The 27,846-nt window shown below is 39.8% G+C and overlaps 2 protein-coding genes and 1 long non-coding RNA gene across 3 annotated transcripts; all 3 read left to right on the top strand.

Annotated features, from left to right (window-relative positions):
• The first annotated feature begins 911 nt into the window (after positions 1-911).
• LOC131234917 (uncharacterized) lies at positions 912-1,880 on the top strand. Its single transcript, XR_009165838.1, has 2 exons — positions 912-1,372; positions 1,473-1,880. It is a non-coding gene; the product is annotated as an uncharacterized LOC131234917 (long non-coding RNA).
• A 1,144-nt stretch (positions 1,881-3,024) lies between these two features.
• Positions 3,025-15,422, top strand: LOC131235582 (uncharacterized). The gene is made up of 16 exons (XM_058232795.1): positions 3,025-3,608; positions 8,277-8,324; positions 8,403-8,558; positions 8,684-8,730; positions 9,850-9,880; positions 10,022-10,167; positions 10,296-10,425; positions 12,320-12,518; positions 12,627-12,871; positions 12,955-13,158; positions 13,259-13,351; positions 13,451-13,558; positions 13,712-14,089; positions 14,192-14,239; positions 14,416-14,658; positions 14,763-15,422. The coding sequence occupies exons 1-16, from the start codon at positions 3,135-3,137 to the stop codon at positions 14,781-14,783; spliced, it is 2,571 nt and encodes an 856-aa protein (XP_058088778.1). The 5' UTR covers positions 3,025-3,134; the 3' UTR covers positions 14,784-15,422.
• Positions 15,423-25,554: 10,132 nt separating this feature from the next.
• Positions 25,555-26,830, top strand: LOC131235583 (uncharacterized). Its single transcript, XM_058232796.1, has one exon. The coding sequence runs from the start codon at positions 25,905-25,907 to the stop codon at positions 26,331-26,333; it is 429 nt and encodes a 142-aa protein (XP_058088779.1). The 5' UTR covers positions 25,555-25,904; the 3' UTR covers positions 26,334-26,830.
• Positions 26,831-27,846: the final 1,016 nt, after the last annotated feature.

Genomic DNA, 27,846 nt, shown 5'->3' with positions numbered 1-27,846 from the left:
TTTGACAAAGTACTTGTAAAAACCATTGCAACTGTTTTACATGTAGTGAAGTTTTGAAGGTGCAGCCCAAGTGTTTGTGAAAATGTTGCACAAGCGAACTTGGCTCGATCTTAGCTCGAACTGGCCCGAGCTGCTGACTGAAAAGAGCTGAGCTAGCCAGTCAAGCTTGAGGACCAAGGCAAGCTCGGTTAAAGCTGATGTCAGCTAGTGGCCGAGCCGAGGCCAGTCCAACGCGGTTCAACTCAATGTACACCCCTAATTACAGTGGGCTCATGAAGTGTGGTCACCAAAGATATTGGTGGTGTGAGGTCACAGCAGAACCCGCTTCCAAGTTCGTCATGATATTTACAGTCCATGTGTTAGGCCCATGATTTAGCGGTTGAATACGTGTCACGTGCGGATGGATCATGACACTCTGGCAAAGCATCAGAGATTGTTAATCTACCCAGGAAATGAAAAATAAAAAAGTCAGACTATCTGACGCGGATGGAGTCCTACCCCTGCAAGGTCCGATTCGGTCCTGGCGGGGGCTCTGTAGGGCCCACTGTGACGTAAGTATTCTATCCATGCCGTTCATCCATTTCAAAAAAATAATTTTAATACAAAAGCCTGAAAAAAAAAATCAGATCCAAGGTTCAAGTGGGCCACACCACAGGAAAAAACAGTGGTAATGACACCACCATGGAAACTTTCCTAGGCCCACTATTATGTTTATTTGCCATCCAACCTGTTCATAAGGTCGTATAGACCTGGATGAAGGGAAACAAAAATATCATATTGACCAAAACTTCTGTGGTCCTTGAAAAGTTTTCAACGGTAGGCATTCGATCCCCACTGTTTCCTATGGTGTCGCTCACTTGAACCTTTGATCTGACTCCTTTAAAGGACCATGCTTAAAATGATCTGTTAAAATGAATGGAAGGCGTGCATAAAAGACATACATCACGGTGGACCCCACAGAGCCCTTGGCTGGACCGAGTCCAACCTGGGAGGAGTGGGACGAAATCCGCGTCCACCACTATCGTAGTCGAACAACAACCCTTCAACTACTGATTAACAAAACCGAAAAAAAAAACGAATATTTAAAATATGATATTGCAATCTGCATAAGGGAGAGAGTAGAGAAATGAGCTGCTTTTAAAAAAAAAATTGTTATTGACAAATCATGTCCAGCTAAGCATTATGGTGTTCTTCCTCTCTTCTTCCATATATCGCATTGAGAAGAACCATTTCAGCTCTCACCTCCATTTATGAGATAAAATGCCTGGAAGAGCCTTTGTTTTGATCTTTTTCTTGTGGGCCCTACTCGCCATCATCACCCCAACCCTTATTTTCTGGTCTGCATCAGCAAAGCCCCTTTTGGATTCCACAGGTAACAAAAAAGACAAGTCCATTATCTTTGTATTTAAGCCACCCACACATTTTTAAGTACTAACTGATACATGATATAAATTTTTTTTTTCCTTATGTAGTGGAAAGAAACGGTGATTTTAAGGCGAGGAGAATGATGGACTATTTAGAGAGAGGACGTAAACGAAGTGCAGCAACCGCACCCGCACCCGCACCAGCGCCGGCGCCAGCAGCTGAGAGGGGAAGCTAAGCTAGTAGATATTTGGCATAGAAGAATGATTGTAAAGGGATGAATTAAAGATGTTTATGCTATAATTTTAGTGGGTGAAAAAAGAGGACATGTAAATTTTATATTTGAACAACTTTGGGAATTACAAGAGATTGATGAATCTCAACATTAAAGAGAATGATTGATATACATCTACAATGTGATTTGATAGAAGACATAATTACATGGCCATAGCTGCGGAATGTATGATTTGTATGGTTTCCACCATAGATGAATTTCAATACAAACTGTCATTCATATATTTTTTGTTTGCAGTTGTTTTTGTTAGGGTGATTGGGGACTTTGGAACGTCCGCCTGGTGGGTCTTACCATGGACAACCGTTTGGACGATCCTTGCCTTATTAATTAGCTTTTACTCCTGTTGGCTATCGATGGTAGGCCCACCAATTGATGGGTCGGATTTAGTAACCGTGTAGTACGTGATGGTGTAGTATTTACATATCAAATACAAGCAAACTCTTTTTTTACAAGTGGGATTCAAATGCGTTAATCCAAACCATTTGAATCATCAAACCTATGGCTCAACTCAATGGAAGGTGCTCCTCTTCAACCTTGAGGCCTTGAATTGGGCCGACCAATTAGTTTTTGGGGGGACTTGGGCTCAAGATATTTTAGCCTGGCCTGATTCAGGCCGACTTCTTTTGTACTACTTTTCTATCAAAGTATCTCCCTTAGGCAAACCATATATCTTATCTTAAATGCAGACTCTCAGCATCTATTTCTTTGTACATGTGTGGCTCATTTACTAACAAATAGATCACGAATGTTCAAGTTGTAGAGTGATTTTATCTGTTTTCCTGCTGGGCTGGGTAAGCTTGGGCCAGACTTTTAACTGGGCCATTGGGCCTGTTTTGTTGGGGCAATGCAAGGATTGGGTTGGACCTCAGCCCAATGCCACCCATATTGTTGCCACCCTATTGATGCATCTCCTTTCTACTGGTGGGCTAAGGAAGGCAAGGCAATGGGCCAAGGCAGGATTGGTCCTGGCCTGGCTAGTGCCTTGAGCCCTGAACCTTGTCCTGGCCAGCCCTGGCTCTAAGACAAAGGATACAATGATCGATGGTTGAAATAAGTTCAGTAATGAAACTTGTTGGCTGTTAGTCGAATCATAAATGAGGCATGGATATTTGAAGCATGACCGGAATTCAATGTAACTGCAAGGTGAATGAGAATTGCTAGTGAGTGTCTTTAAACAAGTCACCATAATGACTGGACCAGGTCTGGTAATTCATTAAAGGCCTTAGTTCATCCAGTGGCTAGATTTTTTAAGCCTGGCCTGCCTCTCAAGCAAAGTTTAGATGCCCAGTGGCTAGATTTAAGTTCGGATTGGTCGAGTTGGGTGTGAACGAGTCCAGTCTCCGTGCCCAACTGTACCGGTACTACGGACTGCAGAGCCTGTAATACTCCGTAGACCTGTTCGAGCTATAGAAACCCTAAACCCGAGAGAGAGAGAGAGAGAGAGAGAGAGAGAGGGGTAGGTGAGTGGTGAAGTGAGATGGGAAAGGCCAAGGGCAAGCATCGATTGGATAAGTACCACCACCTAGCGGAGGAGCAAGGTTACCGTTCCAGAGCTGCCTACAAGCTCCTACAGCTCGATGCCAAGTTCCGTTTCCTCCGTTCATCCCGCTCCGTCCTCGATCTTTGCGCCGCCCCCGGCGGTTGGTTGCAGGTCGCCGTCCGACATGTCCCCGTCGGCAGCTTCGTCCTCGGCGTCGACCTCTTCCCCATACTTCCTATCCGCGGCGCTCTTTCCATCGAGGAGGACATCACCACTCAACGCTGCTGCTCCTCCATCAAGAAGCTCATGGATGAAAACGGCTGCCGTGCTTTCGATGTTGTCTTGCACGACGGTTCCCCCAATGTCGATGGCGCTTTGGCTCAGGAGGCCACCAGCCAGGCTGCTTTAGTCATCGATGCCGTCAAGGTCGCCACTGAGTTCTTGGCACCCAAGGGGACTTTTGTCACAAAGGTCTGCTTTTTATTGGTTTTCTTCTGTCTCTCTCTCTCTCTCTCTCTCTTTTTTTTTTTTTAAATTATAATTTTTAATTAGTGTATATGTTATGGTTTTTGGGGGCATTCATTTTCCTCATTTGCCAATATCAAATGCCACCCATTTTCTTTTGAAGCAGGGTGAAATTGGTCTATACTAGGGTTACCAAATGTTTTTTTTTTTTTTGTTGCTCCCCTCTTGAATTGCCACTTCTTTCGTCATCCTTGGGAGTGTCCTTAGGGGTCGTTTGGATGGTGGTAAATGGGGGAAGTAGTAAATGATTTAGTACTTGTGTTTGGATGCTCTCAATGATTTACTAGCAAAGCCCCCTTCTCATTTACTAGCAAAAAGCTGAGATTTCATTTACTAGTAAATGAGGAGATGGCAATTGGCACCAGCTCCATTTTTTTGAATGAAAGCCTATAAAGCAGATTTCATTTACCATTTACAGGCTATCCAAACACTGTAAATCATTTACAACTTAAAGCCAAACAGATGGGCTGTAAATCACTTACAGCCTTTCAGTGATTTACTAGTAAATCATTTACAATGTAAACCATTTACCACCATCCAAACGACCCCTTACTGCCTTTATTTATACTAGTGATACTGAAATTTCAATCTTGTATTGGATCCGAAAGTAGATAATCCAAGCCCTTGATACCTTCTACATCCCGTATTTTTGTTGACCATTCCGTTTCCCCCCCAAGAAGGCAGTGCAATCGGCATTCAGTGTTAGACTCAGCCTGTCTCTAAATTCCTCAGTTATGGTCTTCATGTAAGAAAATAATAAAAATAGCTCACTTGAGTATGTGATTTACACCTGACACTGCAAAATATTCCATTATCTTAGGAAGCATTGCCATGATCTCCTTCCCTGTTGTTAACAGCTGTCCTCCTTTTGTGGTTGAAATGGGACCTTTCGGATTTTGGATTTTCCCATGGAGAATGAAACTACTCATATAAGCTTATAAAGTAAAGGCACGTTTGTATGCCTGTAAGTTTTTTTATGAAAGATAAGAAATATTATTATTAAAAAAAAAACACAAGGCTGAGAGGGAGGTCCTCTCAAAGACAAGGAGAAAGACAACAAGGAAGAGGGGGAAAAAACAAAAGCAGCAAAAAAGCAAAAAAGAAAAAGAAAAGAGACTAAAGGGAAGAGAACACAAAAATAAGCTCATTCCTGGATAGAAACAGCCATCAAGAAATACATTATAGAGTCCAGTCCCTGAAGAGAGCTAAAACCCTAGAGAAAACCCCCCCGCAGAAGCCACGCTTTTTTTTTTTTTCTAGAGACATCTATTGTTTCTTTCCGCCCAAATTGCCCAAGAAACTGCCAGAAGAAGAGTCTTCCATTTCCTTTTTCCCACAGATCCTCCTGATTCTTCATGCCACATGCTGAAGAAGTTGTCGACTGAAGATGGCATGACCCACGAGACATTGACCAATCTTAGAACACCCCACCAAACATCACAGGTGTAGTGGCAGCAGATGAAAAGATGATTCACAGACTCCTCATTCTTAAGAAAAAGCAGGCAAACGTTGGGAATAAGCATTCCTCTCTTCTTTAGGTTATAAACCATAAGAATTCGGTCTCTCCCAAGCAACCAGCTGAAAGTCGCGAATTTTGGCGGCACCCCATATTTCCAGATCAGACCAACATGGCAGAAGTGCCTTGGGGACTTTTTAGGGCGCTAGAGAGCGATAGTGAGATTTAACCGAGAACTGTCCAGTGGTTGATAAGGTCCAAAAAAGTGAATCTTCGACTAGGGGATTGGGAGACAGCTCTTGCAAACAAACAAAAGACCAATAAAATCCTCTATCTCGTTACCCAAGAGGTTTCTTCTAAAATGGGGCAGCCACATCTCTCCATTATTGTTGAAAGAAAAACAATTCTCTATAGAGGAATTGAGGTCAATAGAGATGAAAACAGGGAGGGAAAGCTATCCGCTAGAATAGGGGAACCACACCAGTTGTCCAACCAAAATTTGATTTTGCAACCATTCCCTAAGACAAAAGAAACCACATGCCCCATCTTGGCAATACTCTTCCAAACATAAGAGGCTCTGTAAGAGGAGTCTTTGGTTCTCCGTCCTTGGGGGGTAGTACCATACTTAGCAGCCACAACCTGTCTCCATAAACTATCTGATTCAGTATTAAACCTCCAAATCCATTTCCCAAGCAGAGCTTTATTAACCAGATCAAGATTTCTAATATTTTCCCCTCCCTCATCAAAGGAAGTGCAGACCTCCTTCCAACTTAGAAGGTAAAATTTCGAGGTATCACTATTTCCTTGCCACAGGAAGTTTCCATGTAACTTGCTTACAGGTGAAGGTAAGTTACAGGTAATCCTGTTTGGATGTAAGCTGTAAATTACTTACAAGTAAGTTGGTTTCGGTGTTTGGATAACTTGCAAGTTAGTTACAGGTAAGAATCTGTATCTTTACACCAACTAGAGCTTGGAGTAGGGAATTATTCAAAAATTAGATTGACATATAAGCAAGCTTGGATAGAAGTATGTCTTTTTGTTGAGTCCATCTAAATGAATAGTTGAGCCGATTCTTAGGCTAAACTAATCTTCAGGTGAGCCATACAAGTGGGCCCACGTATTCAATATACCCGTAATGTGGAAACGGAGGTGTGAAAATAGTTAAGAAGAGGACTAGGCCATTAGCACCCATCCTACAGAAGCTGTAGCAAACACCATCTGCATTTGAGTGGTCCAGTGTGTGTTTGGATGAGCAACTGAATTGAATTACAAAAATCAATAAAACAGATATAACTGGACTGTAGTGATGTTTCCTACTGTTTGTAATGAGTACACAAGCTTCCACTGCCTTCATTTCAACTGCAACTCAAGAGTAATGTAATTGTAATGATAAAAATCTGGTCCAATAATAACAAAGCAATCAGCCAATGCACTTGAATCCAGCCCACAACAAAATGTGTATTTACTTGAATTGTAATGAAACATTTGCTGCAAATCTTGAAATTCCTGAATATATGATTCCCTCTAAGCTCAATGATTAAAGAACATAAGATGATTCCAACCACCAAATTCAACATCAACAAACGCAATAATAAAAATGCAATCCGCCAATGCACTTGAATCCAGCCCATAACAAACTGTGTATTGACTTGAATTGTAATGAAACATTTGTTGCAAATCTTGAAATTCCTGAATATATGATTCCCGTTAAGCTCAATGATTAAAGAACATAAGATGATTCCAACCACCAAATTCAACATCAACAAATGCAATAATGAAAATGCAATCTGCCAATGCACTTGAATCCAGCCCATAACAAAATGTGTATTGACTCGAATTGTAATGAAACATTTGTTGCAAATCTTGAGATTCCTGAATATATGATTCCCTTTAAGCTCAATGATTAAAGAACATAAGATGATTCCAACAACCAAATTCAACATCAACAAATGGAATTCTGGAATCCATTAATCGAAATTGACATCCATACAGAAAAAGGAAAAGAATAGGAGTTGTTGTTGGGAATTGTATTTTGGAGGGGAAAAACTTCTTGATTGTAGCTCTTCTTAGCCCAAATTTTCTGAAATTTGGATCCAAAATGGATGGACGGCATGGATTAAACATACATCATGGTGGGGCCCACATAGCAAGGTAGCTATTGGTAGGTGCTCTATGGACCCGACCATGATGTCTAGGTTTTTATATATATCGTCAATCCATCTTTCGAGATCATTTTAATGCATAAGCCCAAAAAAGAGGAAGATCCAAATCTCAGGTGGACCACACCATAGGAAAACAGTGGTGATTGAACCCCACCATTACGAAGCGAAATCATAAATATCAGCTTGATCCAAAACTTTTGTGGGCCCCAAGAAGTTTTTAATGGCGGGCGTTCAATTATCACTGTTTCCTGTGTTGTGGTCCACCTGAGATATGGATTTGCTTGATTTTTGGGCTCATGCCATAAAATGATCTTGCAAAATGGATAGACAACGTTGATAAAATGCATACATCATGGTGGGGGCCCATAGAGCACTGTCAGTAACGATTGGTTACTGTAGCATCAGTAGGCAATCTACGTCGGATGGACCTAGACCCAGAATGGGGGGAAAAGAAGAAGGGGGTTAGGACACAAAGCATTCTGCTGGAGAGAGAGAGAGAGAGAGGGGGGGGGGGGGGGGGGCGGGGTCTGGGGTCTGTTTCTTCATATTATTACTCTATCCTGTTTCTTCATATTATTACTTGATAGAGAGGTGAGAGAGAGGTCTGTTTCTTCATATTATTACTTGATAGAGAGGTGAGAGAGAGGTCTGTTTCTTCATATTATTACTAGATAGAGAGAGAGAGGTTCGTTTCTTCATATTATTACTTGATAGAGAGGTGAGAGAGAGGTCTGTTTCTTCATATTATTACTAGAGAGAGAGAGAGAGAGAGAGAGAGAGAGAGAGAGAGAGAGAGAGGTCTGTTTCTTCATATTATTACTAGAGAGAGAGAAAGAGTTTTATATTTTATGTGAAGTCCTTTCTGAGATCTTTCTTCTATTGCCCTTGCACTGTTCGTTAGATACTTGAATTTTTTTTTGTTTTCAAATTTTGCTGGATTTGCAAGTATATTACCAGTCCCCTTTGTTTGTTAATGCTTTCTAATATTTGTGACAGGTTTTCAGGTCGCAGGACTATAGTGCCATTCTCTACTGTCTCAAGCAGGTGAGGTTTCCCTTTGCTCAGGACTGGTTTGTTCATCTCTATAGGTGGTTCATATGGATGATGGAATTTGCCTGGCAGCTATTCAACAAAGTAGAGGTGACTAAACCTGGTGCTAGTCGTTCAACATCTGCGGAAATTTATGTGGTGGGTCTTAGATATAAGGCCCCTGCAAAGATTGATCCTCGTCTTCTCGATGTTAAGCATCTATTTCAGGGAGCTATAGAGCCCCCTAGGGTAATTTTAATAATTTTTCTGAGTCAAAGATATTGATGCATGCTTTTCATCTCACCTGTCTGTCACTTATTTCGCACTGCAATTAAGATTGTTTTGTTCTCATACTACCTGGACATCTGATGCAGGTGTTGGATGTTCTTCGAGGAAGAAAACAAAAGAGACACCGGGAAGGGTAAGCGTTCTCATTTTTGGTGGGTTTTGTTAGCAAAGTGGGCAAAAGCATGATGTCTGTTTTCAGTTTCTGGCCTTATGTTTAAATAAATTTGATTAGTGATGTGCTAGATAGACCACTTTCTGAATCTAGTAGGTTTTTCGCATATACGTGTTAGGGGATGCGGTAAATATGCCACTTAGTTTTTTTTAGCTGTCAACGTGTACTGGCATGGACACGGACGTTCCATGGCAGACATGGATCTGTGATGTCTGTTTATATTTTCGTTATCTTCGATAAATTTTCTATTTAACCCTATGTATATTGTATGTGAGTTTTTCTGTTAGGGTGTGTTCGGTTGAATCAAATTTCAAGAAATTTTATGATATATTTTTTTGAAGACACAGGGTATCCCCACCTCTTTTTTGAAGTGAGACTAATCCTTGCGGATACATGCAATCACCCACAACCACGTGTATCGGGTAAAGCCAAGGAGGGGAATCGAACCCTTACCTATAGGGAGCAAACCTATGGTGAAGACCATTCGCCCAAACCTCGTTGATATTGTGCACCAATTTAGACTGATTAATCAATAAGTATCATGATATTTTGTGCAACCAAACACACCCTTAAAAAATATTCAATATGAGATTTTACCAACCTCAATTAGTTGGTGTAAGGCTTAGATGATGGTGATGATATTCTATATGAGCTTCTCGTCTCACATGCACCATTCAACATGCACCTCTTCTTATCAAAAAAAGAACATGCACCTTTTGATGCAGTCGCACGTGCCAGCCATTCATAGGATGCATTATACTGGGCATTTGTGTAGGACATCTGTTCTGTGTATCAGGTGGAACCCACTGTGCATATCATATGCCTAGGTCACACTGACACATGTATGAAAACAACTGACGGTCTGTAGAAACTTTCAAATTCTTTGGGTCATCTCTTGTTGTGTTTTACATGTTTGGCTTACTTGTTCCTACATGTGTGCTTGCACACATGGCTGCATGTAGAGGTACATGTGATGCTTCCTCGATCTCCGACTTTCGTATGGACTGTCTCTTTGTGTTGGGTGTCTTGAAGTTGTTTTGCAAATGCCTTTCACGTGCAATTTCTTACGTTTTTCCACAGGTATGAGGATGGAGTTACTACTTCAAGGAAGGTATGTTCGGCTTTGGATTTTGTGTGACAAAAGAAGAAAAAAGACTGCACAGCTTGACCTTTCTGGTTCACCTTTTGGCACTCCTGTTTCTTTGAGACATGCAGCTCTGATATCTCCATGCCATTTCCATGTTCACTTCAGGGAAAGAAAGAACTGCAGGCTGCTGATTCCACACAGTTTATTGATGAGAATGACGACTTAAATGACAGTGAGGGTGAAGAAACCCCTGCAGCTTCTTACAAGGAAGATTCACCGAGTGATATTGACTCTGATGACGAACAGAGACGGTAATTCTCTAATCCTTTGACGTGGTTGATATGGTTGCAGATGATAGCAGTGTCTTTCCTGTACAAATAAATGATGGTTGATCTGCTTGCTGTGGATATGCAATGATGCATTTGATACTCTTAGTCAGGAATGATGACCAACCGGAGGAACTCCTTGATCAAGCTTATGAACAACTCGTGAGTAGAAAAGAAGGAAGTGCTAAGCAGCGGAAACGTGCAAAGAATGCCCGCAATAAGGATGGTGGAGATTTATTGAAGGTATGATGAAACCAATGAAGTTAAAGGTGACATAGGTTCGTGGTTGAGGCATAGGTCTGAGGTGCTTGGGCTGCCGGCGCTGTGCTTGGGCCTTTGGCAAGGTGCTTGCCTTGTGTCTTAGGCAAGGTGCTATCCTTGAGTGCTACCTGCAGAAGGATGTGAGTTACCCTTATGATTATGGGCACATCAATGATGTGAGATACCCTTTAGATCCAAGCTTTGATTTATGGAAAATGCTTTTCTCCCAAAATTCTTAGATTTGAAGTGGAATCTAAGAAATTTTGAGCATTTTGACACCCAAAATACCTCTTCTCACAAGATCAAAGCTTTGATTTAAGAAAAATTCCTTAAAGAAAGGGTATTATCTATTTCGACATCCATGAGGCCTAGCACTTTAGCTTTTGATTAATGATTACTGGTTGATGGATGTTTGATTACTGATTATTAGGTTGATAAATAGATGCTTGACTGAGATATTTGTTTTTTTCTTAATTGCTTTAGGTTTTAATGTTGGTTTTCTTTGGAATGATGTTGCTGAATTTTGATTGGTTTAATTGGGATGGTTCGTGGATTCATTGGAATGTTTAATTGGGTGGGTCTTTGGAAGTAGTGTCTATCCTACTGTCTAAGATATGTAATAGCATTAAAATTACTTCTATTTTGATTGCATTAAATTAATTTTTAGATCTAAAACTACTGAAAAAACTAATGTGGTCCAAATGACCTAGGATTGAGATAGGATTTCTGGGAGGAGCTTGGAGGTTTTCTTAATTGTCGGGTGCCCCATGCTTTTTGGGTGGGAACTTGAACATCATTAGATGCAGCCACAGAAAACTGGGAGGGTCAAGATTCAAGAATTGCATCAAATATGATAGGATTCAATGACTTCATTGAAAATTGGGGGCTGATCAATCTCCCTCTCTAGGGAGCCAAAAATTCACTTGGCCAAATAAGCCTCTGTGTCTTTCTTCCAAGATAGGGTCATGGGTCCCAAATCATTCGGAATCGAATGTATGTAGCTTAATCATCGTGGTTTTGTATCACCAGTTGAAGGCTGGTGGGCCTTCTCTACTACGGGAGAAGTTGAAAGATAGGGTCATGGGTCCCAATAATTGATTTCTTATGTACCATATTGTCCCGATGTATGAAAAAGAAAGATTTTACTCAATATGTGAAAGACTAGCCGTTGTAAGCTTTTGACCATTGCACTTTGATTTGAGAAGTTCACCATATTGTACTGATGTAGCATTATACATGAACTCTTATGATGGATGTGCAAGTCATTAATCATATTCTGGGTCAGTCTCATTCAAGCCATAAATAGCCAAATCAGCAAAAGGTTGGAGACATAGATATGACACAATGCACTTTGATTTGAAAAGTTCAACAAAAAAAATTCAGATACACATGTATATTTCATTTTTTCATTGCATGTGTGGCCTTTCATATGGTAAGCCTGATCTTTGACCTTACAAATTTGGATCACTCATTATTTTGTTTTAACCATCCATTTGATAGGCAATATATGGATGGTTAGAATTGCTTGATATGACGATTTTGGAGATGTTTCATTGATAATGGAATCCACAATTTGTATGACCTGCATATATCATTGTGTTATTGTATGCCACCAGTACAATTTTTAAGTGTCTGAGTAACTAGCTTCATACTCTGTAAGAGTATTAAATAGCTCATGTACTTAAAAAAACTTTGATACTTTGGCAGAGTGTGACAGATGATACACATGTGCTTTGAAGTTATTTGCAAATTGCATATGGGGCTCCAATTTGATCAAATTAGACTGTTCATTTTATGGATATCTGTTTAGATATATTATGAACTAAAAATGAGGAATTATTGATTATCATACTGTCATATTGCTGGACATATACAGGTGTTAGACATGAGGTGCACTGGACGACGCACGGCTAGGCGACCGGTATGCACTATGACTGGTAGCAAGAGCCACCCTCAGTTGCCCCAGACTGATGTGGGACCTGTCCAGCCTCAACTGTCCCAGGCTAAGATGGGTCCCTCCCAACCTCAGCCTCAGGATCCGCCCCAGTCAATTGGATCCATAGAGGCTCCTAGTGGTATGCTAAGCATCCCTTATGATATCCTTGCAAATTTCATGTCTTTTTATTCTAATGAACTATACGGGTTTGCATATTATTGTTGTTTGGTTTTTTTTTTTTCAACAGATTTGTCATCCACGAAAAAAAAGACTCGAGGCCCCACACGATGCTTAGAAGTTTGGAATATGCGTGAAGGGCAACGCATTCCTATTACCACCAACACTCTAGGGCAGCCTGTTGGTGATAATGTTAGCAAGCTTACAAACTTCCTAGGGACCATAGCACGTAATGGGGAATTTGCACCCCTTACATTTTCTGATTGGAGGGCGGTGCCAGATGAGAGTAAGGATGATATGTGGGGGCTTGTCACGGTAATGGTGACAATGTTTTGTTTTGTTTTGTTTTTTGTTATTATTATTATTATGTGATTGTTTGGTTTTAACGTGTGATGTAGTCTAAGTTTGACATTGACACAAACATTAAGTCTTGGGTGCTGATGTCTATTGGTAAAAAATGGAGGGAGTGGAAGTGCGAGTTAAAGAAACTCCACTATTTACCTCATGAGACTGATGAGAAGCGGCTCGCAGACCTTGATGAGCGGGTCCAATCGGATCAGTGGAAGGTCCTCATTGAGTTTTGGAACTCTGAAGAGGGGAAGGTATGTGATAAGTAGCTATTAAATGCTTCACGTTCTAGAATTACACAACCATTTTTTGTTGATATTACATAATTTACTCTTTCGGTATGCCACATTATAGGCCCGCAATAAGACAAATACAAAGAATCGGGGAAAACAGAAGATCAGCCACGCTGCAGGCTCGAAGAGCTTTGCTCGGATACGTGAGGAAGAGGTAAATTTTATTAATCACTCGATCAACCATGTCTGTGATATATAACTTGATCATCACATATTACGATGCATTAAATTGTTCTTGTTTACATAATGATAGAGGGCGAAGAGGGCTGATGGAGAGGATTTGACCAGGGCAGAGATGTTCATATTGACCCATACATGCAAGGATGGGAGGCCCGTGGATGAGGCTTCATCAGTAGCAATGGTATGCCCATGAATCTACTTTTTTTTTTTTTGTTTTGTTTTGTTTTTGTTTTTGTTTTTTGTTTTTTTTTGAATTTCTCTCATATATAACTAGCTCTGATTAGCCTATTACTTTATCATTGTACAATCTAAACCAGTGTTATTTTTATTGCAGTCACAACTTAATGAACGAATAAATCAGCACTCCGAGGCCTCACAGAGCAGCACTACATGGAATGACGTATTCTCCCAAGTCATGGGAGAAGATCGACATGGCCGTGTTCGCACTTATGGGTTAGGTCCCTCTCCTTCTGATTTGCGGGGCACAACACCAATGTTGGCCTCCGTTGCTCAGAAGAGAGACGAACGATATAAGGGATTGCAGGCTGAAATATCATCCCTAAAAGAAACTGTGGCTGAAATGTCATCCTTGAGAGAAACTTTGGCAACATTGATGTCCGCCCTGACAAATCCAAACATTAACCTAGCCACAGTATTAGGTGTATCTGCTAATCCCAACCAAAACCAGCCGTTCTCATCATCAACCTCACAGGTAATTATATTATATATGTATATATTTATATATGTACTATATCCTAGAATTCTTTATACTTCAGTTGGTATATGTTGATTGATATTGATTTATCAGTTGCAGAGATCCTCGGCGAAGAAGGGGAAGACCACGACTCGCAGTAGTGCTGAGGTAAATCCTCATACAAATTGGATAGATTTTTTTTTTTTTTTTATATATAATAATTATGTTCTGAGATTATCGTGTTCTTAATTATATGTGGTATATGTTTGTAAACTGGAATTTGGCTATAGAGGAGCGTTTATTCGATACAATGCATTTTGTTAAATAGTGAATTTTATTTGTAGGATGTGATCGAAGTTCTTCTTACCAGTGTCGCGAGGCCCGGGGTTACTGTGGCTAAGGGAGCTGTTTTGAGTAAGGATCCACTCATAAAAGTAGGAGGGCAAGAACTCGGAACTGATTACTGGGAAGTATACGTTCAGGTGGCAATGATATGTCAGGAGGCTTTGATAAGACCCTATGGACGATATAAGACAATTGGGGATGTAGTTGAAACTAGTATTGCTTGGCCTGCCAGTTTATGTAGGGTAAGATTTATTTATTTATTATTATTATTTTTACATATACAGTAGAACTTCTTGTAGGATATTGTGAATACTAATTAATTTCTTTTTGTTATTTTATTTTGCAGGTTGTAGGCAGAGATAGATGAGGGCTAAATGGAGATTTTTTTTTTTTTTTTCTTCAAGTATTAGAAACTATTTTCAACTTTTGTAATTCCCATCTACGAATCTTCACGTCTGCTGAATTTTGTTCTCTTGGTGCCGATCTTTTGCTTTTTAGATCTAGATCTACTCACTTTATTTCTACTTTTCTATTTCTGTGAAAAATTCTTTGAGCAGATTGTGTTTTGTTTGTTGGCAATATTACAATTTTGCCTAGGTTTGAACTGTTTGTGGAGGTAGGAGACTTGGTCATAACACTGCTTTAACCTGGTCGAGCCACTCTTAATGGTGCCTTTGCCAATGATATGGGTGAAATACTTTCTGCTTATGCAGGTCTGATTGGAAATGCTAACACTGTTAAGTTTGGGGTAGCTGCCCTGCGTACTGTCTTAAAACTCTGGTGGAGGTTGATCACTCCTCTTGGATGGAAAAAGACCCGTTTAGTGTCATTCAGTGGCTAAAGGCTTCTTCCATGCCTTCTTTATTTGTTGTTGAATTCCAAGCTATTGATAAGACTGTCACTCTGCAAAGTTGGTTGATTTACCCTCCACAGTTGGAGGAATAGTACAGTCTGTAAGTTAGCATATTACTTGTGGAAAGTATCAGGTGTAATGCTTAGTTTTGGATCCTTGACTGTTTTTGGTAAATTCCAGGTTACGAAAATTTATATCCATTTAGATATAAAACAGATATAAAGGTGCATATTGTAGTTCATGTTCTTAATTAGGAGTAAAGATTTGATAATGACCAAACATTTATCAAATTAAGAGGATAATTACAATAGAGCAAATTGGAATGAGTTAGGAACCTAGAAGGAAGACCGGAATGTAGGTAACTAGGTTTAACAAGGAACTAGTATGTTTCACCCCTTTACACTTTCTAATCTTGCAGCATAAAGTAGTATATGTTTTTGGGTTGAAATAGTTCTATAAATAGGGATGGATGACGATCTTGTTAAGAATATAAATGAAACTGTTATGCTGTACATTTCAACATGAATTGCAAGCTTAAATTCTATAAGGCGAAGACTTAAGAATCACAAATGCATGCCTCGAAATCACCTTTGCTTCTTGTGGCAAGGGTGCATCTTTATTAATAAAGAAAAAAAGAAAAAAAAAAGGGTATATCTTTATTCTTACCCTGTCACAGTTTGGTTTTTGGTTTATATTCTTTTATTTGTTTCATTTAAATTTTCATTGTCTAAGATTTTTTAGCACTTGAGCTCTTCCCTAGGTTTAATTTTCTAAGAAATTTCATTTAAAATTTCAATTTGTAACTTATCAGCTTATTTGCTGTGGTTGCTGCATCTCCAAGCGAGCAGAGATGGTTTCATCTATGCCAAAAAAATTTGGTGGGTTTGAGAAGACGATCTTTTGTGGGTTTCTTTCGGCTGGAGAGATTTGCTTTGTTGCTGTTTTTGTTGAGAGTTTGTAACAGGTTTGTTCATTTTCTAGATCTGTGATCTTGTCACCATATCCAGTCTTCTAAATGCTACTCTTGTCATTCCAGAGATCCAAGAAAGCAATCGGCCTTGTCCGATGTTTTGTTTTTTTACTTATCCTTTGGCATGTTCTGCGGCCCCAAATTCGAGAGCTTTTCTCATCTTTTTGACGAGGACCGGTTCATAGCAGCACTTACAAATAAGGTTGTTGTTGTGAAGAGCTTGCCTAAAAATTTAAAAGAGGCAAGGAAAAGGAAAAGGTTCCCTACTTTTAGGCCCAAAAAATCCACATCTCCAGCCTTTTATATTAGAGAAGTCTTGCCTAACTTAAAGAAAGCAAAGGTCGTTGGTGTTGTATGTGAAGAGGCCTCTAACACTCTTAGATTTTTATGCAAGCTAGAAGTGGGATGAAAAAAATTCACTTGTATTGAATATTCTTTACTTCTTGTGTTACAATGAAGACCCCTACATGTATATATAGGCTTTTGAGGTCTTTTCTACACATTTATTTACATTTAACGAGATTCTTCCTACTCCAAATACCCATGTCATTTTCCATTTGAATTTGAACTATGAAGCTTCTATGTGGCTCTCTTAAAGCTTCTACTCTTACACTATTAGTTTACCACACTATTATAATTTTACAAAATTTATATTTATTTCTCAACAATTGGGTTGGTGATTACTAATGGAGAATGCTTTCAGGTGTGAAAGTTTTGTATTTTTATCTGGAGGGATGCGGGCACATCAATAAGTTAATGCTTTTTAAAAGGATGTGGGTCAAGACACTTTCATAGTGTAGAAGGTTTTAGTTACTATAGAGTTGCACCATGGATGTGTGATCAGGTTCTTAAGGTTTGTATGCAATAGTGTTCTATCATTGATGGGTTCCTCCAAGTGGTTACACTATTCTCATGTTCTTCAGTTGATTGCACTTGTTACCAAGGGCCACTGTAGACTAATGTTAGCAAAACCACAAATTTTGCTAACATCATCACAAATATCAAGATTTTAAGAGGAAATCATGCACAATTTAAGATTAAGTTGTCAAGCACCGTCATACAAGATCAATAAATATGAAAAATTAGGATCTAATGCAAATAGCATAGGGTTAGGTCTACTATAAAGGGGAAGGTCTAATACTACCTAAGGTTTACTAGATTTGTGTGTGGGTCAAGCTAGGGTTAGGGAAGCTTCAGAAAAAAGGGTGAAATTAGGATTAGGGCTAAATTGGGGAATTGGATGGAGTGATTAAAGGGTTTATGTATTATGAGATGTGAATTAGGGTTTTGGATGTATGAAAAATAGGGATTTTAGGTTACTTGAAGGATTTGGAGATCTAAGGTTTGTGAATTTAGGGAAAATTGAGAGATTAGGGATTTTGGGGTAGTGATGCAGGGATGAACGTGATGAGGTCGATCACCGTCTTCCTTAAGGATAACTACTCTAAATCCATGGAGCTTCTCTGGACTCCTCACAGAGACTTCTTGAATCCATGAGGAAAGGAAATAGAAATATTTTTAAAATATATGAAAGAAACTTGTTGATTGATTGATAGATGAAATAGATGAGTCTACACCCATTTAAATAGAGATACTAAGACTTGAATAAGTTTATGAATTAAATTATAACTAAAACTTCCTAAAATTCGTAACTTACTATAAATAGTAAATTTTTTATTTATAAGAAGTGTTCTATGTTACTTAACCATGTTATTCTCCTAATTTTTCTAAACACTTTTCATGTTGGGCACAACTCCTAAGTCTGAATGGACGAAGACTTATAATCAAACTAAAACTTATTATTTATAGTAAAAACGGAATTAAACATGGAATTCGGCCGTCAATATGATGGAATCTCATAAATTCGGTGTAGGCAAACCAACATTGCCAAGTTGGTTGGCTAAAGTAGGTCGTCCTACCCCAAAATCAGATATGGTACGTGGAGTAACTCATTTCGGTTTATGAGATATGCTTGTTTTAGGGTTCTGACGGTCTTGATGACTTTTGCCTTTGATTGGGCCTTCTCTCATCCATCTTGGACATGAAAGTGTCTGTGACCTGCTTTACATCAGGTAGGGTTAGGGTTTTGGAAGGAAGGAACAAAGATGCAAAGGGGAAAGAAAATTGGGCTGTTTGGACCAGTCATGGGGCTCACACGTGTGACCGTATGGTCACATGTGTGGGGTCCGGTCGGCTTGGGTTTGGTCTGTAATTATGGGGTTTTGATGGAGGGACTAATGAAGAAGGAAGATATTTGGAAAGGTTTTAGATGGTTTAGGTGAAGAACAAAAGAGATTTTAACAAAATACCTTGAACATAGAAGGAAGATTCGAAGGTGGATAACTGGAAGTCTCACACTCCCATGATTGAAGATTGGCATCACATCAATTTTCATTCCAAATTGCATGAAGAAGAGGTAACAAAGAAGGTTTTTTTTTTTTTTTAAAAAAAAAATAGAAATCCACCATTAGGGATACCTCCATATGCTCCCTCTATATAGTCTGAAGAGCTTTTAGAAAATTACAAAATAGTCCCTGCTGTATGTCTTTTAACCAAAATAATCATAGTATAAGAAAAAGCATATAAAACCACTTCTAAATTGTCCAAAAGCATAAATCAAACATAAAACTAAATCCTAAAACAAATATTTGTACTATAATGAAAAATGGTCCACGATCAATGACCCGATCATGTAATCCATGCTATCCAACGGTCCGATCGTTGTGTCCATCAAATCCAACGGTCCAAATCAATCTATAAAGTAATCCGTGTGCATTTTCCTAGTGTGGGGTTTTCTAGATGCTCGTACATGCACTATGGGGTCTTCAATACTCACCTAGCCATGGAGAGACTAGGGCCCACCCCCTCCTCTTATATGTGCGCAAAGGCGTACTTGATGTGACGTCCTCGTCACATGGTTGTTGGAAGTGGTGTCTATCATACGGTCTAAGATATGTAATAGCATTAAACTTACCAATGCGGTCCAAATGACCCAGGATTGAGATAGGATTTTTGAAGGAGCTCGGTGGTTTTCTTACTTGTTGGGTGCCCCATGGTTTTTGAGTGGGGACTTGAACGTCATTAGATACAGCCACAGAAAACTGGGAGGGTCAAGTCTCAAGAATTGCATCAAGTATGATATGATTCAATGAATTCATTTAAAGTGGGGGCTGGTCAATCTCCCTCTCTAGGGAGCCAAATTCACGTGGCCAAATAAGCCTCTGTGTCTTTCTTCCAAGCTAGAGTCAAGGGTCTCAAATCGTTCAGAATCGAGTGTATATGGCTTAATCTTCCTTTTTTTGTATCGCCAGTTGAAGGCTCGTGGGCCTTCTTTGATACTTTGGGATATGCAGCTCGTGACGCTCGTCGGTTATCTATGAAGCTTTGTATGCTGAGGGAGAAGTTGAAAGTATGGAATTTAGAAGTTCCTGTGGACCTGAAAGCAACCAAAGCAAATATCTATGAAAGAGCTTGATGATTTGGAATGTATTGAAGAAGAGTTCAGATATCTGCTTGCTTTGCTGCCACAAAGAAGCTGATGCTGGCGGAAGCTCTGAATGATGTTTTAAGGAGGGAAGAAGTGTTAACTGGAGGTAGAAATCTTGGGATGGATGGATCAACGAGGCAACAATACAGCTTTCTTTCACAAGTTAGCAAATGCTCAAGAAGAACAAATCATTTTTCTGCTGTAACGATCAAGTTCTCTTGGAGAAGGAAGTAGTCTCCTACTGTTTCATCAGATTCTTCTCTGCTACTTTTTTTTTTTTTTCTGAAGACTTTGCTGTTAGCTGCTGCTCAGAGGTGTTAATTTTGATATGATATATCCTTCCCAAGTCCTGAAGCTCAGATATGCCTTCTTTCTCAAGGATTTTGAGGTCAGTCTTTCTGACTCATGCCGTTATTGGGCCTTGGGTCTTGATAGATTTCCTCTACTATTCAACCAGAATGTGGGAGTGTGAATAAAGTGCGTGTCATGATAGTTTTTGAAGAGTTCTACAAATCCTTGGGTGCCTCTTTCTTTGGCCTCATCCTGAAGAAGGATGGTGCTGAACATGTTATCGATTTTAGACCTTTTATTTACAAACTCACTGCTAGAGTTTTAGGGTTGTGTTTCAAGAAGGTGGTTGGTGGTGTCATTTTAGAATCTCAGAGTCGAAGTGGTTTATGGACTTAGGATGAATATCTTGAAAAGCAGCATCATCAGTGCCAATCTCAATACTGGGGGTATCTTCTATTGCAAGGGTGATTGGTTGCAGGCTGGCTGCCCTTCAGCTGAATTAACTAGGCATTTGGGTCTCCAATAAAGGTGTTCCTTTCCTTGCTGCCGTTATATCTTCTGTCATTTCCCTGGTGCCTTGTGACTTCGATTGAATCTATTATCAAGCAGTTCTTGTAGAATGACTGGGTTGGATCTTATAAGTTCTGTTCGGTGTTGTGGGATAATGTGCGCTTGGAAATTAACTGTGATGACCTTGGATTAAGAAGCACCGGAACAGTTAACCTGGCTATGCCAGGTAAACGGGTTTGGAGGCTGGGGAGTGGGCAGGAGTCCCTTTGTGGTAATGGATCATTACCTAGCTGTTACGGCCATCACGGGACCGTTAGGTGGTCGTTATGGGCCATTTTCCCCATAATGGCTGTCATGACCCTGTAACACAACGGTTACCATCGTTACTGTTATGTAACTGTTTTGGAATACCTTGTTTCTGGGAAGATGTATTGTGCTTGAAGCCTTCCTTTGGAGTTATTTGAAGATGTTTAGTTCATTGCCAGTTGTAGAGGTGACTCAATTAATTCCTTCCTGCGTCAAGGGGAAGAGATTGTCAGTCTGGGGAGGATGCTTGAGCTTCTTCAAGGAATTTTTTTCCTGCAAGTTCTTACTGACAGAAGGATCATTGGAATCTAGTGGGATTTTCACCTCAGATCTCTCGAGCAATCCCTGGTGGAGACCACAGTGACCAGATAATTGGTATTGTCTTTTATTTGTGTCTGTTCTGGTCCCACTAAAAGTGAGGCCCTTTGTGTGGACAACCTGTATCAACAAAATTCTCACAATTGATCACCTCAAGAATGGAGGGACATGTTTGGCAAATAGATGCTTTGTTGTGGGAATGAAGATGATTTTAACAATCTCCTTTTGTATTGCTATTTCATGAAGGAGATATGGGCTTCAATTTCTCCAAGTTTGGTATTATGTGAACTATGCCTGACTCGGTCCGGTAGCTGTTCGAAAGATAGTCAATGACTGCGTGGGGCCCTATTGGTACGCTTCTGTGGAAAATGGGGGCATTGGCTGTTTTGTGGGTTGTGGGTAGAAAGTAACAATAAGATTTTCAACAGTGACCTCTCTCTCTCAAAAAAGAAAAAAAGAAAGAACGAAAAAGAAAAAAAGAAAAAAAGGATTTTCAATGGTAAGGCTCTTTATGTGCTGCAGCTTGTCCAAGATTTTTAGAACTCTTATATTATGAGCCCAGGCTGGCCTGTTCCCTGATTTAAAGGGCTGTCTTCGTGAATATTTATTGGGTGCTGGCATGGTATCTTCAGTCACTGGAAAGGACTGAAGTATCAGGCCTCTTGGATTGCTCCACCTCTCTGACGTGACAAGATCACCTGATGCTCTTAAGCTAGTCTGGCTGGGAATGGCTTCACTGTTCTTGAGAGGGATTTTCCATCTTTGAGTGATTAAACAGGTACATGATAACATAACTCAGAGGCTATAATGACTGAATAAATTGCATTTGTCACAAATTCGTACCAATACACAGAATAGTTTGAATTTTGATGTAAAAGGTTTATTGATGGGGTTAACCATTTCGATAATAAAAAGCGGGCCTCTTTTCTGGTGCCAGGTGGCATTTTACTGACTTTATACTTGGTTGAAAGGCCAAATGATAAACGAGAATCATGGAAGAAAATAAGGAAAACCAAAAGGAATCAATGGACCTACCACTGACACATCCTTATCCATGGTAACCCAAAGTGCATGCTACTCATACCAATGTGAATGCACGGCTTGAGAGATGTCCTCTAGGGGTATTGGGGTCATTCCTTGTGGCAATACTAGCACATCAATTGTGCAGTTCTCACGGCGGATTGGATAGAAAGACTAATTATGTGGAAGTAGTGGGTCTTCCTCAAGCTTGAAAGATTGCCGTGGACTATTTGAAAGGCTGATTGTCCTAGAGTGGACTCAAGTAAACATCATTTCTTGGAATAAATGAGCTTCATAGCCTTGGAGAGTGGTGGACATGATTGAAGAATGAAGGGATGTTTGTGTGGGGGACACTATTTCCTTCTCTGCGATTACTATAGAGGCTAACTCTGCCGTGGACAATCTTCCTAGGAACAGGTCAAGCAGGAGTATTCTTCTTATTTTTGATAGAAGATAAGGCAAAAATTGCATTGCCTTGCTGCTTTATTTCTATTCCCAGCCCCCACGCCCCCCCGCCCGCTCCCCCCCCTTTTTTTTGCTGTAGCTTGGTTACCTGTGATCTTTTAGCCCTGTTTTGTTGTTGTTTCTCCGTTTTTTCAAGTAAAATTCCCACTTACAAGAAAAAGACAGTTGCATCTAGGTGCATCCAGGCCTATGGAGCGATCTAAGGGCACTTGTGGCTTCTGCCTTTCAGCTACACTGGATGAAGCTGAATCCTGAACTGGAGATCTCATGTTTTGTGCTAAACATTTATCAACAAGGGGCTGATAGTTTCTAGATTGCAATGCTTATTACCAATGTTCAAATCCTGTTATTTGTGCTTCAAATTCTACAATTTAAGATGTGTCAGTATACATGAAGTGTAATATTTAATCAGAAAATGGAATTGTAGTGTTCCATGATTGTTAATGGTTTGAATTCCATTTCATCTCCTCTTAGCCCTTTTGGTCTGTTGATAGCAATGAGAAAGCTTGAGAAGGTTCGTCAGAAGGCGAATTCCATTTCAGATCAGACTGATATATCTGATCTGTCAAAGGGGAAGATGATTGATCGGCTTTATAAGAAGGCGGTTCCGAAGAAGCCTCAAAGGGAGTATGTGGTTGCCAAGAAGGGGGTCCAAGTGAAGGGTGGAAAAGGGAAGGTGGTGGTTGACAGGCAGATGAAGAAAGATGCAAGGTCCTGTGAAATGGGCAAGCCAGGGAAAGGTGGCTTGAAGAAGGGAAAGAATGCGAAAGGGAAATTGGCCAAGGGCCAAAAAGGAGGCAAAGGGGCTGCAAAAGCATCAGCGAAGAAAGGAAAGAAAAACAAGATGAACATAGGTGACTGACCTGCATCTCAGTTATGCTACTTGTCATCTCTCCCCACTGAAGTACAAAGTAGCCACAACAAGCAGGTTTTTCAATTATTCATTTCTTTTGCCTTGCTTGTTGATTATTTAAACTTAGACAAGGTTGCTGTTTGACGAGTTCTATATCAGGTTAAAAATCTTTCCAGATTTTCTTTGATAAATGCCAATTTTGAATAGATTCCACCCACTGTGGCAATGAAAAAGTACCAGACATACAGGGTCTCTCGCCCCACTCCTTGGCCAAGCAATCTGCTGAGTTGGCCTCTACTGGAACTAAATTGAAAGAAATCCGAAGTGAAGACAAAATTTACAGTGAATTGCCTCCTCCAGACCTGGATGCTCACGTTAATGCCCTTCTCTGTGGATTTTATGATACTATAGAATTTATGGTGTCTCAGGAATATGTTGGTGTTTGTTGTACTTTGACAGTTGTTGAATACTTTGGATAACTTTCCAGTAAAATTCATTTCATTTCCCCTTTTCCTCTTCACAAGAAATAAATCCTCCATGTCCCTGTTTCTTTTGGGAGTGGATTAGGTGTGGCCCTGGCCTCACCCAAGACGGTGTGGTCCTCACTGTGGGTCCCATCTTGATGTATATATTCTATATCCATTCTGTCCATCCGTTTTTCCAGATCATTGCAGAGCATGAGCCCAAAAATGAAACAGATCCTATTCTCAGGTGGACCATACAGTAGGGAACAGTAGTGATTGAATGTCTTACTATTAGAAACTTACTAGGGTCCACTGATCACTCTAATGTTTTCGTAATGTTTATTCCCAGGTGGCCAGATCCAAAATAATCAAATAATTAAAATTTCTATTCTATTTTTTTCTCCTTTTTAAGATTATAAAATTGAATGATAATTACTTGATCGGGGTGGTCCATCGGATGGTCAGATCATTCAGATTCTTGAGGTATTATCATGTTTTGCCTCTACACATTAGATGGATGGTGTGGATCTAACCACACATACACCGATGGCCCATCTCGACCTTCTACGCCAAGTGATACCAACACTTGCGCAAAAATCTAAGATTCTTTTATTAAACACTTTTAGATCTGACTAATGTGGCCTATCTGATTGTTAGATTGATCTAAAAATTATGGCCCTTGTATATTTTGGCCTTAAGGATCATATGATCCGTACAGATCTATCTTAGCACAATCAGATTCCATCCATTTAATTTATTCCTAAAATATTACTAATTAGACCGAAATTATAAAAACATCACTTTATTAAAATTGCCCATACACACCGATACAATGATGGTGTGGATGATCCACGCCATCCATTATATAGATAAAGAAGAAATTAACAACATAATAAAAAGTTAAAAAGATCTAACGATTAAAACTTACCTGATCGAGCTTTCTTAGAATTTCCTCTTCCTTTTACTTTAGGGCTTCCTAAACTTTTCGTATCCCTTTTAAAAAAAAAATTATTATAAGATAGGATAAGCACATCCTCCCTTATCTTTATTATTACTACTTCAAGAATCGATCCCTAAACCTCTCTCTCAATTAAGAATTTCACTACCAACTCAACTATTGACTTGTTTTTATTTTTTATTTAAAAATAAAATCTTTAAATATTTAATTTAGTGTGGCAATACTAGCACATCAATTGTGCAGTTCTCACGGCGGATTGGATAGAAAGACTAATTATGTGGAAGTAGTGGGTCTTCCTCAAGCTTGAAAGATTGCCGTGGACTATTTGAAAGGCTGATTATCCTAGAGTGGACTCAAGTAAACATCATTTCTTGGAATAAATGAGCTTCATACCCTTGGAGAGTGGTGGACATGATTGAAGAATGAAGGGATGTTTGTGTGGGGGACACTATTTCCTTCTCTGCGATTACTATAGAGGCTAACTCTGCCGTGGACAATCTTCCTAGGAACAGGTCAAGCAGGAGTATTCTTCTTATTTTTGATAGAAGATAAGGCAAAAATTGCATTGCCTTGCTGCTTTATTTCTATTCCCAGCCCCCACGCCCCCCCGCCCGCTCCCCCCCCTTTTTTTTGCTGTAGCTTGGTTACCTGTGATCTTTTAGCCCTGTTTTGTTGTTGTTTCTCCGTTTTTTCAAGTAAAATTCCCACTTACAAGAAAAAGACAGTTGCATCTAGGTGCATCCAGGCCTATGGAGCGATCTAAGGGCACTTGTGGCTTCTGCCTTTCAGCTACACTGGATGAAGCTGAATCCTGAACTGGAGATCTCATGTTTTGTGCTAAACATTTATCAACAAGGGGCTGATAGTTTCTAGATTGCAATGCTTATTACCAATGTTCAAATCCTGTTATTTGTGCTTCAAATTCTACAATTTAAGATGTGTCAGTATACATGAAGTGTAATATTTAATCAGAAAATGGAATTGTAGTGTTCCATGATTGTTAATGGTTTGAATTCCATTTCATCTCCTCTTAGCCCTTTTGGTCTGTTGATAGCAATGAGAAAGCTTGAGAAGGTTCGTCAGAAGGCGAATTCCATTTCAGATCAGACTGATATATCTGATCTGTCAAAGGGGAAGATGATTGATCGGCTTTATAAGAAGGCGGTTCCGAAGAAGCCTCAAAGGGAGTATGTGGTTGCCAAGAAGGGGGTCCAAGTGAAGGGTGGAAAAGGGAAGGTGGTGGTTGACAGGCAGATGAAGAAAGATGCAAGGTCCTGTGAAATGGGCAAGCCAGGGAAAGGTGGCTTGAAGAAGGGAAAGAATGCGAAAGGGAAATTGGCCAAGGGCCAAAAAGGAGGCAAAGGGGCTGCAAAAGCATCAGCGAAGAAAGGAAAGAAAAACAAGATGAACATAGGTGACTGACCTGCATCTCAGTTATGCTACTTGTCATCTCTCCCCACTGAAGTACAAAGTAGCCACAACAAGCAGGTTTTTCAATTATTCATTTCTTTTGCCTTGCTTGTTGATTATTTAAACTTAGACAAGGTTGCTGTTTGACGAGTTCTATATCAGGTTAAAAATCTTTCCAGATTTTCTTTGATAAATGCCAATTTTGAATAGATTCCACCCACTGTGGCAATGAAAAAGTACCAGACATACAGGGTCTCTCGCCCCACTCCTTGGCCAAGCAATCTGCTGAGTTGGCCTCTACTGGAACTAAATTGAAAGAAATCCGAAGTGAAGACAAAATTTACAGTGAATTGCCTCCTCCAGACCTGGATGCTCACGTTAATGCCCTTCTCTGTGGATTTTATGATACTATAGAATTTATGGTGTCTCAGGAATATGTTGGTGTTTGTTGTACTTTGACAGTTGTTGAATACTTTGGATAACTTTCCAGTAAAATTCATTTCATTTCCCCTTTTCCTCTTCACAAGAAATAAATCCTCCATGTCCCTGTTTCTTTTGGGAGTGGATTAGGTGTGGCCCTGGCCTCACCCAAGACGGTGTGGTCCTCACTGTGGGTCCCATCTTGATGTATATATTCTATATCCATTCTGTCCATCCGTTTTTCCAGATCATTGCAGAGCATGAGCCCAAAAATGAAACAGATCCTATTCTCAGGTGGACCATACAGTAGGGAACAGTAGTGATTGAATGTCTTACTATTAGAAACTTACTAGGGTCCACTGATCACTCTAATGTTTTCGTAATGTTTATTTGCCATCCAACCTGTTGATGAGGTCACATAAACCTGGATGAATGGGGAAAAAACTACCATCTTGATCCAAAACTAATGTTTCCATAATTTTTATTTGCCATCCAACATGTTGATAAGGTCACATAAACCTGGATGAAGGGGAAGAACAAATATCATCTTGATCCAAAACTTGTGGCCCATTAATGGTGAATCACCATTGTTTCCTCCTATGATATCGTCCATCTGAGAATTGGATCTTTTTTGGGCTCATGCTCTACAATGATCTGGAAAACGAATGGACACGTGGATATAAAATATATGCATCAAGGCGAGTCCCATGGTCCGCACCTGATCCGCTTTCGTTTCTTTTTCCCTAATTTTACTTCTCTAGTCCGACATCATCATTGTCATGCTCCACATCTGTATGCAATTCTAAACTGTTGATCTTCTTATCTCTCAAACTAGAAGGCCCTGTTAGGTAGACGCTTTCAAAAATGAGTTCATCTCATTTTAGTTAACAGTTATCATGTATTAGAGACCAAGGTGAGTTCATCTCATTATAGCCAATAGTAATTATGTATTAGAGCTGTTAACTAAAAATGAGTTAGGCATCTACCAAACAGGGCCTAAACCCTTGATCGATTTTCAGGGCATATCTTTGCTGGTGGCAACTTCTCATCTTGTGTGTAATGAACTCCTCACCATGCTATATTGTGGGATTTTGCATGCATAAGC

This window comes from Magnolia sinica, chromosome 19 (genome assembly GCF_029962835.1).
Source record: "Magnolia sinica isolate HGM2019 chromosome 19, MsV1, whole genome shotgun sequence".
In the NCBI taxonomy this organism is placed as follows: domain Eukaryota; kingdom Viridiplantae; phylum Streptophyta; class Magnoliopsida; order Magnoliales; family Magnoliaceae; genus Magnolia; species Magnolia sinica.
This window is presented reverse-complemented; position numbering and strand designations above follow the sequence as displayed.

Excerpts from the sequence above, each read along its gene's own strand:
- LOC131235582 (XM_058232795.1), top strand. The coding sequence starts at position 3,135 with ATGGGAAAGGCCAAGGGCAAGCATCGATTGGATAAGTACCACCACCTA. Across the intron at positions 8,325-8,402 it reads TTCTCTACTGTCTCAAGCAG|CTATTCAACAAAGTAGAGGT; the intron begins GTGAGGTTTCCC and ends TTTGCCTGGCAG. Across the intron at positions 13,352-13,450 it reads CTCGGATACGTGAGGAAGAG|AGGGCGAAGAGGGCTGATGG; the intron begins GTAAATTTTATT and ends ACATAATGATAG.
- LOC131235583 (XM_058232796.1), top strand. The coding sequence starts at position 25,905 with ATGATTGTTAATGGTTTGAATTCCATTTCATCTCCTCTTAGCCCTTTT.